This window comes from Ctenocephalides felis, unplaced genomic scaffold (assembly GCF_003426905.1).
Source record: "Ctenocephalides felis isolate EL2017-DRISC unplaced genomic scaffold, ASM342690v1 CF-g0.4_SCAFFOLD_03570, whole genome shotgun sequence".
NCBI lineage: Eukaryota > Metazoa > Arthropoda > Insecta > Siphonaptera > Pulicidae > Ctenocephalides > Ctenocephalides felis.
In genome coordinates, this window is record NW_020539724.1 from 13,897,142 (window position 1) to 13,916,903 (window position 19,762).

At 26.9% G+C, this 19,762-nt stretch overlaps 1 protein-coding gene and 1 long non-coding RNA gene across 9 annotated transcripts in view; one reads left to right on the forward strand and one right to left on the reverse strand.

Annotated features, from left to right (window-relative positions):
• LOC113383272 overlaps nt 1–9,224 on the forward strand; it is a 130,567-nt gene extending 121,343 nt beyond the window's left edge. The window contains exon 3 of the long non-coding RNA XR_003367726.1: nt 9,061–9,224. This is a non-coding gene — a long non-coding RNA (uncharacterized LOC113383272). The remainder of the gene's footprint in view (nt 1–9,060) is intronic.
• LOC113383269 (tropomodulin) overlaps nt 1–19,762 on the reverse strand; it is a 146,228-nt gene that overhangs the window by 2,468 nt on the left and 123,998 nt on the right. For 2 of the 8 annotated variants that reach the window (XR_003367725.1, XM_026621531.1), the window contains exons 3-8: nt 6,359–6,511; nt 6,090–6,257; nt 5,888–6,011; nt 5,602–5,822; nt 5,282–5,533; nt 4,955–5,102 (exon numbers count right to left, since the gene is read on the reverse strand). Coding sequence is in view for 6 of the 8 variants with exons in the window: in XM_026621531.1 (XP_026477316.1) it covers nt 4,955–5,102; nt 5,282–5,533; nt 5,602–5,822; nt 5,888–6,011; nt 6,090–6,257; nt 6,359–6,511 (1,066 nt within the window). In the remaining 2 variants the exon portion in view is untranslated. The other 6 variants (XM_026621524.1, XM_026621523.1, XM_026621526.1 and 3 more) reach the window with 6 other exon arrangements.

The window sequence follows — 19,762 nt, forward strand, 5'->3', positions numbered from 1 at the left end:
AATAACACAAAACATTCGGTTAGTAGAAGAAATATCGATGGACAAACGAGAGGGATTTTGAAGATCTAGAACTATTTCAGAAAAGTTGAAGAATTTTCTTAAAAAAAAACGAAATTGCAAAATTTCTTCCAACTTTATTAACCAATTTAAATTTCTGTCCATCGGTTTTTCATAAACTCATTTTTAATTTGAATTTTAAACGATAATCGAATAAACGTGTCTAAATAGAGAAAAACGTTTATTTGAATATCAAGCGTCCACAACGTCGTCCTAAAAACTGGTAATAAAGCCATACATTTTAGGACGAAATAATAATTTTATAATCTTCATTTTAAAAGAAATTATGTTTTTCATACTTATGGCTAGAATATTTAGAACATTTTTCAAAGACTACTAAATACCAGTATATACTTATAAAATATAGAATACACATTATTTGCAATTTTAAGTTTTGAATATCATGTGCAGCATTGAATGAATAAGTCATCATTCTATAAACTTTTCTTTAAATAAAAGTTTATATTTTTTATCTCACTTCTGTATAATAAGGCTGAGAATAAATAAATATTATTAAAATGTTAAAAATGAATGATATATGTAGTCTTTGAAAAATGGTTTATTTACATTTATGAATCCTTTAAAATGCGTTTAATATAAAAAGTACAGTTATTTGAAAGCGTTGGCTAAAACGTGTTAGAATTTTGATTACATTGACACAGACAGGGCTCAAAATCCTAGAAATAAATGCAATATGATTAGTAAATTATCATCAAATTTATGCCAATTTCAATCCATGCTGAAATAAAAACGAAGTTAACTGAAATATAACAATATTAATACTGTATATTAATCAGAAAGATATTTTAAAAAGCATATTATACAGATTTCACTAATTTTAAATATACTTTCTATTCTTACACAATTGTTGCATTATAAAAATATTAAAATATCGAGTAAATCCTAATTTGAACGTTTTACGATATATATGAAATTAAATATAAAAGCAACATTATATTTGTAGAGAAGAAACTAGTACGGAGTTTCTTTTACTAATATCTCTCATAAAATTATTTTAATTAAAAAAATATTTATACGAAGAATCAGTGTATAAAATCATTTCTAAAGAAATTATAAGTGCAACGTCATAGAAAATCGATGAAAGTGCGCAATGAGCAATGAAAATGCACCATGAAAATGCAGTTTAGTCATGTATGAATTTCCCTATGAGCAATAAAAAATTAATAAATCAAATTTCACGTTTAAAACAGTAGTTTGTTTAAAAGTACTTTAATTTTAATTCATATTTTACGAATAATTATAATTAGTAAAAATTAATCACCATCAAGCTGATTCTATCTACTGACAATCTTTGCTGAACAGTATTATGACTGAAATTTACTGTTTCCATTTTTGTATGTTGCAAGCGCAAGTTTTGCTCATGTACAATTAATTTTATTAAACAATATTTTTGCTTGAAAATATTATCAATTACCCATATTTTTAATAATACAGAACTTCAACGTTCTAATTTTCCATTTGTGTGCAACACTTTTCCGGCTTTCATTACTAGAAGAAAATAATAGATTTATAAGTAATTAAATAACACTGTTTGGTGTGATTTTAGTACCTGTAAAATTTAGTGATTGATTTATGAAATAGAGTATAAAATGTGAATGATTGAATGGTTTGGAATGTTATATGGTGATGTGGAATAAAATAGAGCGATTATATATAAAATAAATATCTACATTTGTCTAAAAATAGATGAAACTTCTCAATTTTGGAATATAGATGATTATTTAGATAGCAGTAGCGTCAATTTTGAACAATTTTGTGTTGAGGTCTATTTTTTTTGGAATAAAGACAAGAAGAATACTTTAAGATTACCTTTGGAATTAAATCATTAACTAAATATTCGTAATAAGTCATTTTAATTTTTTTCAATCAGAGAGTACTTCAATTTAAAAATCTTTTTAGCAAATATATCACAGACATGCATACTAACTAAAAATATTAAATTTTCATATCAAATCAAATTCGTTTTTAATCTAAGTTAGGATAATTTTACTCGTGCAAACATATTAATACAACATGAAGTTTTAAGGGTTAATTTTAGAACAGTTATATATTTGCATACCACTGGGACGTTTACCGATTAATTCAAAATCGAAAAAATTCAAAAAAGTGTGTCAAAAAGTGGAGTATTTACAGTTGTGTCATTTGCACTAAACAGATCGAGAAGTTACTTAAACAAAAATAACTTGACAATTGATTTATATCAATCAAATTTAAATTTAGATTAAAATTTATTGAATTGTAACTTTCGATCATCTTTCAAGTGCATCAGAAGTTTCCAACGCGCATCAATCATTTACTCACAAAAATAATATAAATTCAAGTATTAATATGAATTTCCAGGTGATTTTTAATGACCACATAATAATGCTTTTATCATATATTAAGAATCATTTTCTGAACCAGTTATTCTGAAAATTTTCAATGACCACATAATGCTTTTATCATAGAATAAGAATCTTTTCCTTTCAATCGTTGGAAACATCTGGTTTAGTGTATCTTCGTGTGAGTATGTTAAAAGTTGTTTAGAAACTGTATGTTTGGATGTGTGACTTTTATTCATATACCTTGGTAAAATAGTTTAAATTTGTTTTGATTATAAATTTGTTCTACTGTATCATAGTCCCTTTCCTGTGCAGGCTGTTAAAGAATCGGAACTGTAGCCGCTCAGTAATGTCTTTGCGTACTGCGGGCACAAGAGAGAATACAATCCAAAATAGTTTCACATTATAAAAAACATCATAATTCATTTATCTTTTACTTATTGATTGATTTACTAATCGAATTTTGTATTAGGGTACGAGTTTATAAATCCTAGCAATACCAATTATTATTAACAATTGTTAAATACAAGTAAAGTACATCAGCTAATGAATAAAATGATTAGAAAAGTTCTTCTTCATGTAATATGCACCTAAAACTTAAATCAAGAAAAGAAAGGTTTTGCATGTGCTTGAGATAAATATTTAAAACCTATTTAGAAAAAATTATGTTTCTTGTAAATTATTAGGCAATTATTATTAGATAGAAACAATATCGTAATGAGTTCCAATGGCTAGAAAATTTGGCCCACCTTTATATATGTATTTAATTATTATGTATATATATATATATTATTCATATCATATAGGTGCTATTATGCCATGACTGAGTTTTAAAATCTTTGAATATTTTAATTTGCTTTAAAAGTGTAGAGCTTTGTATTTCAGTTTCAAATAATATTAACAAAAAACCACAAAAACACTACACATAAAATCTAAAATCTTCACTGGCACATCACAGCTGTGTGCATTTTCCAGAGTCGAGATCCAAGTTTGAAGAAATTATTAATTATAAAGCAACAAACATCGAAAAACAGTAATTCATCATTCATCATTTTCTAGTTCTCAATTCCTGTGTTAGCACATTAATCCATCAGCAACAAAAATAATATTTATTATATCAAATGGTTGAGGAAAAATGTCATGAAGTAATTAATACTTTAAGCTTCTGAGGCATTGAGAAAGTGACCGAGCTCCAAATGTTTTTGCAAAAACCAAAAAGTAATAAGATGATATGAATTAACAATTGGGTGTAATCAATTTGAAAGAAATAAATAGAGGGTAGCAATATTCAATGGCTTTCGATATTGTAATAATATTGAAATAAATTCCAATAAGGATATAGACAGAGTGATGATCATTTGAAAAAAAATTCAATCGATATATTTATCTCTGTGCTCAGAAGACAATGATGTTATCATGATATTGATGTCTTAAACAACATGATTGATATTGTACTAACATCAATTATAATTCTATATAATTATATCATTGATCCTCAGGGTTGATATCTTGTTCTTGTTCACTCTTAATGTTCTCTAAATCAGTTTCACTATTTTTCTCAGCCTCTATCACATTTTGGCTATAATCATTTTGTTTCTCGCTGTTTTCTATATTTGTGGGATCATCAACAATTTCATTTTGAATAAGCTCAAGTGCACAATCAACATTTTCCGCAGATGTTAGATGTACATCACCATTTTTGTTGTGTGCTGAATTGTTTGCTTCCAGGCTTTTTCGAGGCAATTTTAGTTTGAAAGAAGTGCTTATGTTTTCAATGACTTTATTCATTCGTTCTGCACAATCAAGACAGAGGACAAATAAATAAAAACATTTTAGTTCAAAAATTACAGTAACAGCTTGGGTATGTGTAGTGTATATTGTGTATTTAAATTAAATGTTGAAAACATCATCTGTGTCTGTGTCAAGATATATCTGAGTGAAGAATGTGCATTTTAGGAAGTGAAGCTATAGTGTTTCAATTAAATATTCACTTAAACAAAAAATGTTAAGTGACTCTTAAGACAAATAATATTTCAACAAATATTATTCTGTAAAGTACTGTTGTTCAATTGATGCAGTATGTCATTTTGGAAATAAATCAAAATGTGGGATTCAATATCAAATATTCCATAATAGAAATAAATATTTTATTCTAAGAGAGTCCAAAATAATCTTTCAAGAAAATATTTGCAATTAAACAGCTGAAAAAAATGATTTTGACTCATTTACAAATTTCAATTTACCATATTAATAACTATAGTTATTATAATAATTATTGTCTAGTGAATAAAAAATAATTATTATAGATATTAATAATTATTGTGATTGTGCTTATAAATTTTGAATTAAGCACTTTGCTATTATAAAAGACTTAGAATTAAAATTTATTACACCATCATTAAAAAAGCAAATAAGACGATCAAAGAACATCTAAATTACTGAATAGGAATTATTTCATCATCAATGTATACCCCAAAAATTTAGGAGTATATAGATCTGCTGTTTAAAATCTAAAGGCTATTATAAATAAATAATAATAGAAAATTGGTACTCACTCCTGTCAATGTTCCTTTGCAAATGTGCTGAAATGCGATGCCTAGCATCATTGTATTCCAAGTGGAGACCAAGACGAAGTAGTGTTGGATTTTTCTCAACTAAATCTGTAATTTCCATCTCTATCTTATTGCCAAGAACAGATGCCCTCTAAAAATATAAAGACAAAATATATTTCAAGTCAAGATGGAGAAACAAATATGACCAAGACAGGAAGGAATGGATATTATGAATTAAGACTTGAAAAAACATTTATCAATATAAAACAATACTAATAACATTAATATGAAATAATATCATCTAAAAATATGATATCAGAGATTTCTTACTTGGTTAGATGCTCTGAATTCCTCCACACTCTTAGTTTTCAGCAGTGATTTAACCAATGTAACAATCACAGGTGGAGATATAAAGTTGGTTTCAACATTGACTACTCGCAATGTGTTGTTTTGTTCTAATGCTTTGGCTAATTGCAAGGCCAAACGATCTGTTAGACCAACATTGGAAAGTGATAATACTTCCAGATGTGTATTAGAAGGTAAAGAATCAATCAGCTGCTCAAATTTCTCATCAGAGATATTCTAAAAGAATATAAACCTGTTAATTTAATGCTTATATTAAATTAGATTTCCAAAGTGATAAAGTCTACCTTAATATTATTCCAATTCATATCAATTAACTTGTGATCATCCTCTTTAACCTGTTTGATGCTATCATCGGGGTCTGTAGTGTTAGGAGGATCTTGTGGATAAATTTTAGGTTTTGATGCTTTTGTTATACCATCCCAACCCATTCCAAGAGGTTGGCCTTTATTCAGTAAAGAAGCATGGTATTGATCTTGATTCATCATAGAGTGGAAGCCCAAGATAGCTAAAATATATATATAATATTGAAAAAGTTCAAATTGTCTCTTCTATAGAAAAAATAGATCATACCAGCTAAATCAATAATTTCTTCTTGAGTGGCATCAGATAAGGCGGTCTCATATTCATCACCTAAGTCAATAGCAATTTCTTCTTCAATTTCCTTTACTTTAGCACTTTCAGGAGGTGGTATCCACTACAAAAAGCATTCAACAATCAGTTTTATAAATGATTTATTTGGATTATTTAGATTATGATCAATTCATGTGCTTGCCTTTTTCCCTCTTATGGTACCAGCCACATAGGGTTTCAGTTCGGGAATATCTGGAGTTTCTAGAGCTTGTTTATTGATGTGGTCAATTAATTTTTGGCGATTTAGTGGTCCAGTTGCTTCTTTCTCACACTCATAACTGCATCTTTGACTTGGTGGCAAGAATGAGTCCTATTTAAATTAAATTCAAACATCAAACATTTAACTAGTATTATTATAAATTCATATTATTATGATAATGATTAGAAATTCAGTCAATACTTAATGCTTACATCTGGATCTACTTCTTTCGCTAATATATTTATCTCTTCAGGTGATAGTTGTGATAAAAGTGTGTCTACATCAATTTCATCGTATTCACTCAGATCTTTTCCATACAATTTTGCTGGAGTCGTCATAGTAGTTTTGGTTGTTGTGGAAGAGGTCTGAAAGGTGAAATTGATACTAGTAAAACTTGCTTAATATGGATATAAAAGCAATTTGAATAAAACTTCCATGAACAATAAACTAAATTATCATTCAGAAAAACGTTTAACTATATACATACAACTATAATCTAACTACATTCATATATGTAGAAATAGTGATATTTTGCGTAAAAATCAATTATTAGGGTAACTCGTTTCAAAATATTACTAAGTATTTTACAAAATTAATATCAATACAATAAATTGCTCATAAAATTTTAGGTTACAAAACAAAATTCAATAAGTTTTAACCTATATTATAAATTGAAATATCGGTTACATCCTTTTCTAAATCCGGAAATATAATATAGAATTCAAATTTTATTCTACGTTATTTTCATTTATTCAATTAAAGCGATTACATCAAATTGAGAGGACAAGGAAACGCCTTTTTGACAGTAAGAATTTCAATTCTGAAAACATGATGCAATTTATCAAATCTAATATAAAGTTTATAAATAAATAGTTGATAATAAAATATATTTATAATTGTTATTATAATTACTTGATAAAGAGCTTGAATATTTTTTATTTTATTTGTTATTGATTAATTTGTTTCACAACACCCACTTCCAAACAATCATTGACGATCAGCTAGTGGTACCAACATTCGATAAAAAAAAATTCAACTTGAAAAAATTATTAAAACTTTCTTTCTACATATTAATTATTATATTAAAATGTTTAACAAATGTTAATATATTCAAACAATCTCGATAAAACAAATATTTATTAAATAATTAATCAGATTATTATTTCCATCAACAAGTGTTGCCATAATGCAACAGGCCCTATGATATTATCATAGATAAGTTAAACATAAATGGATATCATTATGAGTTATGTAACTTATAATTAGAGCTTTTGCAAATGTTAAAGATACAAAAACTTAAATTGATACAGAATAGCAATAATCAATATTTTGTAATTAATCAACTCAAATTAATAAGAAATGATTAACAACAAATTTTGCTATGTTGAACCTACTTCACTTAAGTTTAATAATGAACAACGTTCTGTTCGATTTAAAATGGTGACGAGTGAATGTTTAATATCTGTCGTGTTCTATTTTAAATAGTAAACAATCATAACGAATTTAATAAGCTCAGAAATTAATGTTTCAAAGGTAAAAAGTTTCATTATTTACATTTTAATGTTAAGAGTATTTTTTCAAGTTCTAGTGAAAATCATATCATGGCGGCGTAAGTTGACAAAATAATTTTAACACATATTTATTTTCGTTATTATTTAAATGTTTAAGTTTATATCTTCAAGATGATTAATTGTTATCCGTTATATAGAAAATGTACTTATTTTATTTGTTTGGAATTTATGAATGGACAATCTAAACCCAAGCCAAAATTAAGTAGTTGAACTGCATACGAAGGTTCAAATTGCGAAATAAGTAATTTGAAATAATTTCATAAATTTGAGAATTTATATCGTTGATACAACTACATCTAAGAAAGGTGAGAAGTTTCATTATAGAGATTATAATTTTAAGTATTTATTAAGAGTTGAAGGGCATATTGGCATAGAGACCTAAGCTAACTGAATTATTTAAAAATATATACATGTTTATTTTTTCATACTTGAATGGAATTTATATCTTATCTTTATATCACATGTTTATCCAAATGGAAATAGTAAAACCATATGATTCTTTAGGTAGCTATAATCTGTACAAGAAATTGAAGTTAACATATATCTTATGAGAATTGCTTTAACTAAGAAACTAAGCCCAAGCAAAAATTACCTAAGTTCAAATTATGAAATAAACAAAGGGCAAGCAATTTTATTTTTTTTGCATTTTATTTAAATTCCAATATAAGAAATGTGATTCATAACAGTGACGATTGACAAATCGTGATCACTAACAATTACACAAAATGTAAAATTTCTATCGAAGATGCAAAGCTTACTCATACAAATACATGCAAGAAGTTTCCATGGTAAGAAGTTTCATTACTCACATTTTAATTTTAAGTTTATATTAAGCGTGCAAATAGACCTAAACTATCTGAATTATTTGGAAAGACATACATATTTATTTTCTTTAATATTTGAATGATTTAATTTGTATCTAAAAGATAATTGTTAGATAAATTTAAATTATCTTGTATTTTAATTAATTCCAATATTAAGAATGCGATTCAAATGTTGACGATTGATTGTTTAATATCTGTATGTTTCATCTTTTATATCTTTATTGTTCTATTTTAAATAGTAAACAATCACAAATAATTTAATAAGCTAAAGAATTTCTATCGGAGATCTATACAATCATACAAAGCAGGAAGTTTCAAGGGTAAGAAGAATCATAATTTACGTTTTAATTTTAAGTTTTTCTTAAGCGTTCAAGGATTTATCTGATGATAATAATAAGTATTAATAATTATTTATATATTCAATATTTTAATTTATATCTGAGAGATAATTGTTATCCGTTGTAGAGATAATGTATTTCTTTCTCTTAATTGAAATAGTAATAGCGTTTGATTCTTTAGGTAGCTATAATCTGTGCAAGAAATTGAAGTCAGCATAAGAATTGTGCTGTTTGTTTGGATTTTATAAGGAGACAAAATTGATTCCAAGCAAAAATTAAGTAATTGAACTACATGAAATTGCACGACAAACTATGTTCAAGCCAAAATAAAGTAATTAAACTACATAAATGTAATACAAAAGTTTAAATTGCGAAGTAACAGATAGGGTAAGTAAATTTAAATTATTTTATTGTACTGTACTTAAATGCCAATCATATTTTTCTATCATGCTATGACTTGTCGTGAGATACAATCGTTTTTTACATTAGTTTTTTACACCCAAATTAATTCATTTATTTCTGTATGAAGTAAAATACTTAAAATTTAATAGAACTAAGGAAAGTGTGAATACTGTGAATACACATAAGCATTTTAAATATGAACAATAGTAAAAGTATCTTATCAAAATGCACTGCGTTGTTTCTTGCATTATTTATAATAGTAAATTTAATGTGGCAAATGTTTCGGGACTAAGGTTTGTCTCAACTTTGGCGCAAATATAAATATATATTAAATACTTAAAAGTCTTAGTCTTCTTATATATGAAAATGGAGCTCTCTATAAACTGATCCGCTAAAACTCGAAAACGGCTAAACCGATTTGGCCAGCCTTAGTCTTGAAAAATTCGTGCTAATCAGTAGGTTGTCGGAAAGGTGAGATATTATTTCAAAACCGCATAGAAAATTTACATTTTTAATTTTTGTAGAAGCGTAATTTAAATAAAACAATGGACGGTTGCTGATACGTCAAATGTCAAACGTTTTTGACAGATGATGTTCAATTACGTTTAATAGGATGTTTTACGTGAATATTATTTAATTATGATTAAATTGTAGTAAGTAGTTTTGTTTGTAGTTTTATTTATATACAAAAACGTTAGTAAAGGGGCTAGAAACTCAAAATATCAATTTTTTGAAATGTTAAAATGTAGCACTCTTTTTTGCAAATCTCTATAAAATATTTTTCTCAAACACAGTGTTCTGAAAGATTTCATTTGTATAATTATATACTCAATGCTATTTATAAAATATTTTCTAGGTTATATTATTTTTTTTATGTTATTTCAATTCAGAACCTAAATTTGGTACCGATCAAAGGGACATTTTGTCGAATAACATTTATCCAGTTATAATTTCTCAGAATTTATCGAAGAATAGATAGTAATATATAAAGGTCCGAAGTTAAAAAGGTCTACCATCAGTGTCAAAAACCAGTAAACTTAAGCATTATTTAACAACAATATTTGAAAGTAGAGGGAAAAAGGTGTATGTAATCTTGAAGTATTGATATTTTTGAATCTCTAGAATTTGTTTAGAATATACCTTACTTAGCAAAGGTCCTGGGTTAAAAAGATCTACCACCGATGTGTCAAAAACCAGTAAACTTAAGCATTGTTTAACAACAATATTTTAAAGTAGAGGGAAAGAGATGTATGTAATCTTGAAGTATTGATATTTTTGAATTTCTAGAATTTGTTTAGAATGTACCTTACTTAGCAAAGGTCCGGGGTTAAAAAGGTCCACCACCGATGTGTCAAAAACCAGTAAACTTAACCATTGTTTAACAACAATATTTTAAAGTAGAGGGAAAGAGATGTATGTCATCTTAAAGTATTATTATTTTTGAATCTCTAGAAATTGTTTAGAATATATCTTACTTATTTTTAGCAAAACAACGTTTGCCGGGTCAGCTAGTATATAATAAATAATTAACTAAGTAATATTAATTAAATATTTAAAATTATTTATATAGATGAGACAAACCTTAATCTGTGAATGTTTGCAGCATTAATATTATTTTATAATTAGTGTACAAATTGTGCAGTGTGTTCAATTATGTTTAAGTAAACATGGAAAAAATAATCAAGTTTGCTAAGCAAATTATATTATAGAAATTAATTTTTACAAAGATGCTCAATATTAGTAAAGACAGGGTGTGTACACATGTACATTTTAAAGAACACGATCATTTAATTAATCTTCTATTGCAAGTACTGATTAGTAAATTGAGATATTACATAAAATTACGATATTGTTAGTTATGAAATGATTTCTATAGCATGATTATATGATCTGGTATGTCTAAACCAAAATAATTTCAATTGACCATAAGTCAATTGTCTATAATTTGTACAAGTACGGCTCTGTATTTTTTTTTTTGGAAATTAGCCTGGTGGAGAAGCTAATTTTAATTGTACATAATAATTTTTACTAGTAGCCTCTGTGTTTTTGTTGGAAATTAGCCTGGTAGAGAAGCTAATTTCAATTTTCCATAATAATTTCTACAAGTACGCCTCTGTGTTTTTGTTCTGTTTACTTGGTCGTGTATGTGTGGCCCCCCCTTGATTTTTTGGCTGTCTCCCAACACACTATACTTGGCCTGATCCGAAGCAACGATCGGTACGGGACCTAGCCAGATATATTATTTATAACGAACAAACCGTCCGAAACACCACGTACCCACGACCGACCGATATAAGATCGAAGATTAGCGCGCTTTTGCAAAAAAAAAAAGCATTGTATGGAAACAAATAAAATTCATAAGTAAAATAATTCGGCCATATATTACTTTTCGGATTTAATTCATTCATTTCTTGATTGATGATGAAATGGAAGTAAACATCATTGTTTCAAGATTTCCTAAGATTTCGGGCATGTATATGCATTACATTGCGGTTTTAATTGATTTATTTCTATATTCTCTTTTTTGTCGCTTTTACTGATTATATTTGCACGACTTTTTGGCTCTATTTGATTTTTTCTTGATTCAGTTTTCTGGTTGTTAAATATTATAAGCTGGTGTAATTATGTGTTAATATCTGTAGCATCATCTGATGAATCTTTCTCATCATTACTGTTAAAGGTTATATTGATTTGAGTTATTAAATAAATTATTTTAATTATATAATTTTGTTTTGGTAAATGAGTAGATAGCAGTAAAAATTTAACTATACAAATTAAGTCTGAGAAATATGTAAGCATGCTCTCTGTTAAGAATTTATTATCCTGCTATTCCACAAAATGTTAAATATAAAATGAGAGACTATTTTAGGATAGTCTCATTGATAATGAAATGAAAACAAATAAAAATCATTGTTTCAAGATTATACTAGAATTTGGACACTGATGCTCTGTTTTTTGGTTTGAATTGATTTATTTCTTGGTTCAGTTTTGTGTCGGTTTGAATGGATTCATTTGTTGTTTCGGTTTTCTATCGCATTTAGATTTAAGATAGATTCATTGATCATGGTGATCTCATTGATTATGAAATGAATATATTGTTTATATTATTGTAATATATTGAATGTTTTAATAGATTTCTATTATTTCTCTTTCTTGATTCATTTCTTTATGACATTCATTTACAAGTTAGATGGTCATTGAGGATAAAATTTTCTGCGATGTATAATTTGCAATGTACCGATTTTACTGAAGAACATTCTACCCGTTATCAACAACTGTTATAATTCATCAATATGTATATATCTATATACATATATATATATATATATATATATATATATATATATATATATTAGGGTGGTCCTTAAAATGGTCATTTTCGAATTTCCTTGCTCCCAGGGGCTCAAATGGTTCCAAATAGATAAAAAACAATTCTCTGAAAGTTTTAGCTCTTAATATTAATGTTTAGATAGAGCGCAATTCAATCAAAGTTTGTATGGAAAGAGCATGGAAAAATATTTGAAAATTTAAAAAAAATGTTTTAAGTGTAACTTAGCGACAAACGAATGAGTTTTATTCATTCATTTGTTCGCTAAATTACATCTAAAGAACATTTTTAAAATTTTTGAAAAATTTTTCATGCTATTTCCATACAAAACTTTGATTGAATTGCGCTCTATCTAAACGTTAATATTAAGAGCTAAAACTTTCAGAGTATTGTTTTTTATCTATTTGGAACCATTTGAGCCCCTGGGAGCAAGGAAATTCGAAAATGACCATTTTAAGGACCACCCTAATATATATATATATATATTAAAAGTATTATAAGTGGAAAACATACTTTCTTTGAAAGTATGAAAACTCTGCACTCAAAACTTTACACTATTTATTAAATAATATTTAATGTTACAAATATTTCATAACTAAGATTTGTCTAATCATTAGTGCAATTTATAAATAAATCATTTTAATTAAATATGGTTAATATAATATCTAGTGAACTAAATTAATTAATTAATAATCTTATATATAAAAATGGATCGCAAAATGTGTTGGTAAGCGCATAACTCAACAACGCCTGGACCAATTTGGCCAATTCTTCCTTTAATATGTTCGTTTATGTCCAAAGATGGATCTTACGGAGAGAAAAAATCGAATAATTGCCGAGAAAACCCTAAAAACAGCCCTTTTCTTTTTTAATCGAGTAGGCAACAAAATTTGTAGAAAAAAAAACAATGATCTATGTCTTGATATTTTGTGTAGTTTTTGATAATCTAATTTTTAATATATTTATATAAACATAGAAATATCTTTCTATTAATTAACGAGCTATATTGGCAGCCAAAAGTATTGGTGTAAATGAATTAAATTTCAAAATTCAAGAACAAATTACAGGCGAATCAGTTGATTCGGCAACTAACCAAGACGATCCACCGGAGTTTTTAAACTCGCTGGATTTGCTAGGATTGTCACTTCACAAGCTTCAATTAAAGGTTGGACCGGCAATTATAATATTGCGAAATATCGAGCAACCGCGCCTTTGTAACGGCACAAGGTGGTAGCGATAAAAAAACTACCAAACAACGTGATGGAAGCAACTATATTGAAAGAATAGTATAACGCAAAAGATGTTCTCGCACCGTGCATCCCAATGTTTCCGACTGATGTGCCATTTGAGATTAAACGACTACAGTTTCCAGTGCGTTTCTGGTATCATTAAGTGTTTGTGTTATTAATTTGGAAACCCATGTTTCTCACATGGAAAATTGTCTGTTCCCGTATTGGAAAAACCATCAGATTTGTTCGTCTATACGCCAGGTAATCAAACAAAAAACATCGTTTATCACAAAGCACTTTAATGAAAATTGAACTAATTTTTGAATTATGATTTACATGATTAGAATTACTTACTTCTAAATGCTTATAGTGTTTTATTTAATTATTTTTAATTCACACCGAATTATTATCAGTATGACGGTTCTGTTCAGGATAATTATTTGCAAAGAATAGAAAAAGGGTAGGAACAAAACACCGCCATATTACACATTTTTTTGACAGGACGAAGTCTGTCGGGTCAACTAGTTCTTAATATAATTAAATATTTTATTCAATTTATTTATTTATATTTACACTGAATATGAGACTTGACTATGAGAGTCTAGAAAAGTTTGTAACGGTATTATTATTTAAAAAAATAATATTGATAGAGAGATGTGCTGATTAGTTTTTGGTAAAGGCAGGTCCAGCAGTTACAGAGATAAAGAGCAAAGAGTGCAGAAAATAGAAATCGAGTTTTTGAGAGAACGAAGCATCCGATTTGAATGATCTAAAAACATTCAATTAGTAATGATTGGGAGAAGTGGTTATTAGTTTTTGGCAAAGGCAGGCCCAGCCATTTCGAAGATACAGAGCTAAATGTGGAAGAAATGGCAGTTTTTGAAGGAACTAAGCGTCCGATTTACATGATTCAAAGAACTTTCTGCTTGTTTTAACAAAAATAATTGATTTTGAAAAAAAAATTTTTGTTTCAAATTTTGTTTTTTTCAGAAATTTTTTTTTGTCGAAAATAATTTAGATTTTATTTTTATTTTCTGACTAAAGTTCTAATATACTTCAAACAAATAATTTCAACTTTGTCTAATATTTATAAGAATTTTATAAACTGAATTGCAATGTTACAATATTTATAATAATCTATCTGAAAACATTCAATATTCCTCGAACATTTCGTTACGGTACGGGAAGTTCCAGCAATTTGCCTTAAGGCACGATGCCATACACCCCACTAGTTGAAATTTATTTTTGAAATAATTATATTTTATTTTGATGCATTGGCTTTAATGAATTCAAAATTATCAGATATATATTATTATTCATATGATTGTATCACATAAGTGATATTTTTATTGATTTTCCAAAAATCATCTTCACTTTCATTTTCTTAATTAATAAGCATAAATTAATAGCCGGTTTCAGATATTTGTCAAAGCATAAAGCACAAACTCCTATCCAATATTTCATAATACTGTTAATTTTGCTAATTTAAATTTTTAAATTTCATTCATCAGCTTTCACGAAACCTGTTACTAGCCATTTAAAATCATATCAAAAGATCTGTTAACAATTGTTTCGCATCTCATAATATTTCGGAATATGAATACTTTCACTTGAATTAAGTTATATTAAAATACAAAAAGTAAAAGTCATAGATAATTAATTCATACAGTTCATAACAAGCAATGTTATAATTATTTATTTTTAGTCAATTTGAAGTTATAGATAATGAATACATTCTAATTTTCAATAATGTATTATGTGTGATTATATTGTGAGTCCTTAATGCCAAAATTTCTTCACAAGTTCAAATCGACTAAATATAAATAATTATAATATTGTTTTATTAATATATCATTTTATGAAATGAAGCAATCTTGTTTCGAATTTAGTATACCAAACCGTTTTTCCATCAAAACGGATTTATTGAATTATCAACAGCTTAAATAGAAAGGTATTCTAACTCTGTATAAAATGCAGTTAAATCCGTTGAAATATGATTTATTTCGTAATTGTGGAATGTTTGGAACGACACGATATATTATCATTTATTTTATAGCTACAGATCGGAAACAAAATATTTAAATTTTTCAGTATTATAAGAAAATTTAAAATCAATGTTACCTTTTTCAGTAAAGACATTTTAGCACAATATTTAAAACACAACTAATATAAATGTCGGTACAATATACAAAATTAATGGTATTAATATGATTTTCAATCAAAATTTCGATAAACAATATAAAAAAGATTTAATTATTTAACATCACTTCTATTCACTACTAAAATCACTCTTAATTATATTAAAACTACAAATTAATTCCCATTTCTCACGTTTTGTTCGAGTTGAAACTTAAAGTGAAATGATGTTCCATCTATAGTATTAAGTACAAGACAAGACCTCAAGAAATGGAAGGTCGTGCTTGTCCAGCAAACTGTAAAATGGTTATTCAACAGTGGGGATATATAATACATATGTGTATATATATATATATATATATATATATCTACTAAGATGATACTTTGAAAAAACTTTAAACATTTGTAGAATAATCTTTTATTTCAATCGTTTTGTCATAATATTATATTTTATGTTATCATTATTGAAAATTAGTCATTGGAATCTTACATTAATATATATGCACAGTTAATTGGCACTAACATTTATTACAACAAATTGTTCAAAAGCAAAACCAAAGAAAAATTATATAATTTTGTATGATTTCTTTGTGTTATATTGCTCTTCAGTACAATTATAAAATGTAATAAATTTATTTGTAACTGACAAGCTAGTGTAATGAATGTCGAGAACTTGGGTATAATTAAAAAGCAAACAAGGAACTTATTTTATAAAAATTAATATATAATTTTTACAATCCACGAAAACCACCAATTGTTGAAATTTTTGTATGCAATAAATATTAAATCTCTATATTACAGTTTAATTAATTATAATAAGTTTATAGATTTTAAATTCATTGTTATAAATATTTTAAACAGCCAACTTAAAAAAAATTGAAAGTATATACAATTGTAGTCTATTTTTATAGTTTATATTATTTAAAAACAGAAACGATATTGAGGTTTATGAAGGTTTAATCAGAATAGAAAATCATTTGGCAAGCCAAAACATGTACTCTGCATTTTATTGCAACTGAATTAAAATTATTTAAATTCAGATGTTCTATAAAAATAATTTGGCTGGTTTCATAAAATTGAATGACTTCATTAAAAAATTATGATTTTATGACGCAAATTGATAATCATTTCTTTATATTAATTGACCATTACCATTGATTTATTTTGAATTGGTTTATAGAATAATTTTCTTGCGATTTTTAATAAAGTTAATGTTGATAACTAAATTGCAAGCTTATTAAAATAGGAATCTGTTTACATGTGTTAATTTCAACGTTCAACTTATATTTTCACTTTGAACCGTGCGAACGTATAAATCAAGGTGAAAGTGTACGTCGAATGCATACATTCAAACTTTACGAAAGTATATGCATAGAAATGTATGGCATTTTAAAAACACACCTATTTTTCGAATACAAATCGATAGATTACCATTCTATTACATAGAAACTATTCTCTCCGGTAATTAAATTGATTATTTATTTTGTACAGAGATCGACATTACTAATTTGAGGTACACACAGACACAACAGGATCGATTTTGTAGGATAATTCAACATCATCCTTTGATTGCATTAAATTATGTTGTGCAGGGATTGTAGAATACTAATTATAGAAAGTTGCAAAAAATTCACAAGAGCGAATTTTATGACAATATAACATTATCTTTTTATTGAATCGATCATTTGAATTGTGCAGAGATAGAATTTGGGAATTATACAATGATGTTATCATCTTTTGATTAAATAAGTCATTTATGTTGTGCAAAGATTGATGAATATCAATTTGAAGAAAACAGTGGCATATTTCAAGACTCATTCAGAACAAGAACGAATTATACGATTCAGAATTGTATGGCATTATAAAAACACTCTTATTTTACCATTTATGTTCTGCAGAATTTGGGCATTATATTATGGTGTTATCATCTTTTGATTAAATAGGTTATTCATGTTGTACAGAGATAAAGAAATAATTACTTGAAAAAAACTATGCATTGTTGCAAAACAATAAAAACAGAAGCAATTTATATTATAATTCAGTAATATCTTTTGATCAAAATCGAATATTTATGTTCTGCAGAGATAAAAGAATACTAATTAGAGGAATGATGCAAAAAATCATTATAAGAGCGAATTATATGTACTAGGATGAACATATGCAAAGTCTAGAAGAGTTATTTTGAGTAGGTTGAAAACAATTTAATAATTAATGACTTTATCCTGTTAGCTTACTTGGCGTTGTACTTATTTATCGTCCCATGTTTTACCTTAATATACCTTCACAACTAGTCGTAACCACCTTTCTAAAAGTGATTGAATCCAATGAAATAATCAATTGGCCTAAACGCACGTACAAATATGAAAAGTCAATTTTAGAAAACCTGTAACTAATAAACAGCTCATAAAACATGGTAAATGTAGGTAGCTCTTTCTCAAGATATATTGTAAATATACAATTTAATATTCTGAACCAGTTATAAAATGCTTAGATGATAACAGGAAAAACTTATGTATTTGCCAACAAGTAGAAAGATATGTAACTTTCAAAGTAATTATAAAATAAACGTATCTTTCTCCAGCTTGTCATACTGATGGCCTATTTATTGTATGATGGATTTTCAACCAGTCTGTATTTTTGTTACGTTGTTTTTAAATTTATTAGAACTGTCCTTCGATAATTCAGGTTGTTGGGTTATAATTTAACCCTTGTAGCTGTGGACTGTATTAAACACTGATTTGTTTGTATATTATGTATTTGTTGCAGTTCTTATTACAATCACTGATTTGTTACTAAGTTATAATGAAAGAAGAAATATTTATTGGTTATTTATTATACATGTCGTTGCGCGGACTTTACATTTAGAAGTGAACAACTAGTTGAATTAAAACACTCCGCTACCACCTCTACCAGGGGTAGCAACCATTCCGTGTAAAGCTTAATGCCCTGAAGGTTGTCACCTTCATGTCCAATATAATAAAACCAATATACGTCCGAACAAAGTCTTTTGTGCATATGATGCAATTTTAAAGTATGAAAAGGCTCATCGTTGTTTTGAAATCATACATCAATTTATCTGTGAATAATTTATCGCTAACCACAATACTTTGATTGATATAAAAACATAAAAGCGCAAAGTATAGCAACAACATAAATGTATTTATACGTGTGTGGAGTAATTATTTATAACGGTAAAATAAACCTCGGAAAAGAAATAAGACTCAACCACATACAGACAGTCTCTTTCTCTGGCGCATTGCACTTGACCTACCTCTAGCAAACTTGTATATATATATATATATATATATATATATATATATGCAATAAAATAAAAAAGTTGCATTCTTCTAATAATTAAGGACTTTTATGCTTTCAGTATATTTTTATATTCGTTTAAGTTTTAGTATATTGCTGCTTTGATTTTCTTGTTTTCAAGTATGTTATGACGTACTCTTACATTGTTTTGAATGCAAAACTCTATTTTTGATCTCCCTGAATCATTGTTTTGCAAACTATAAAATTTTACTTTTCTTAGCATCTAATATTAGACAAAACTCTATATGTACAACTTAAAAACATGTTAACAGAAATATGCTTAAAAGACTGAAGAAAAGCTTATGATCAAAAGATAATGTTGAATAGTGCATCAAATAAATCATTTTTGTTGTAAATTTTATTTTTCTAGATCTTGTTGTGATTTTAGTTTACTTAAGAATCTATCGATTTGATTCGATAAATAGGAGTATATAATTAGATCTCATGATAAATTAACTACATTTCTAACTAAT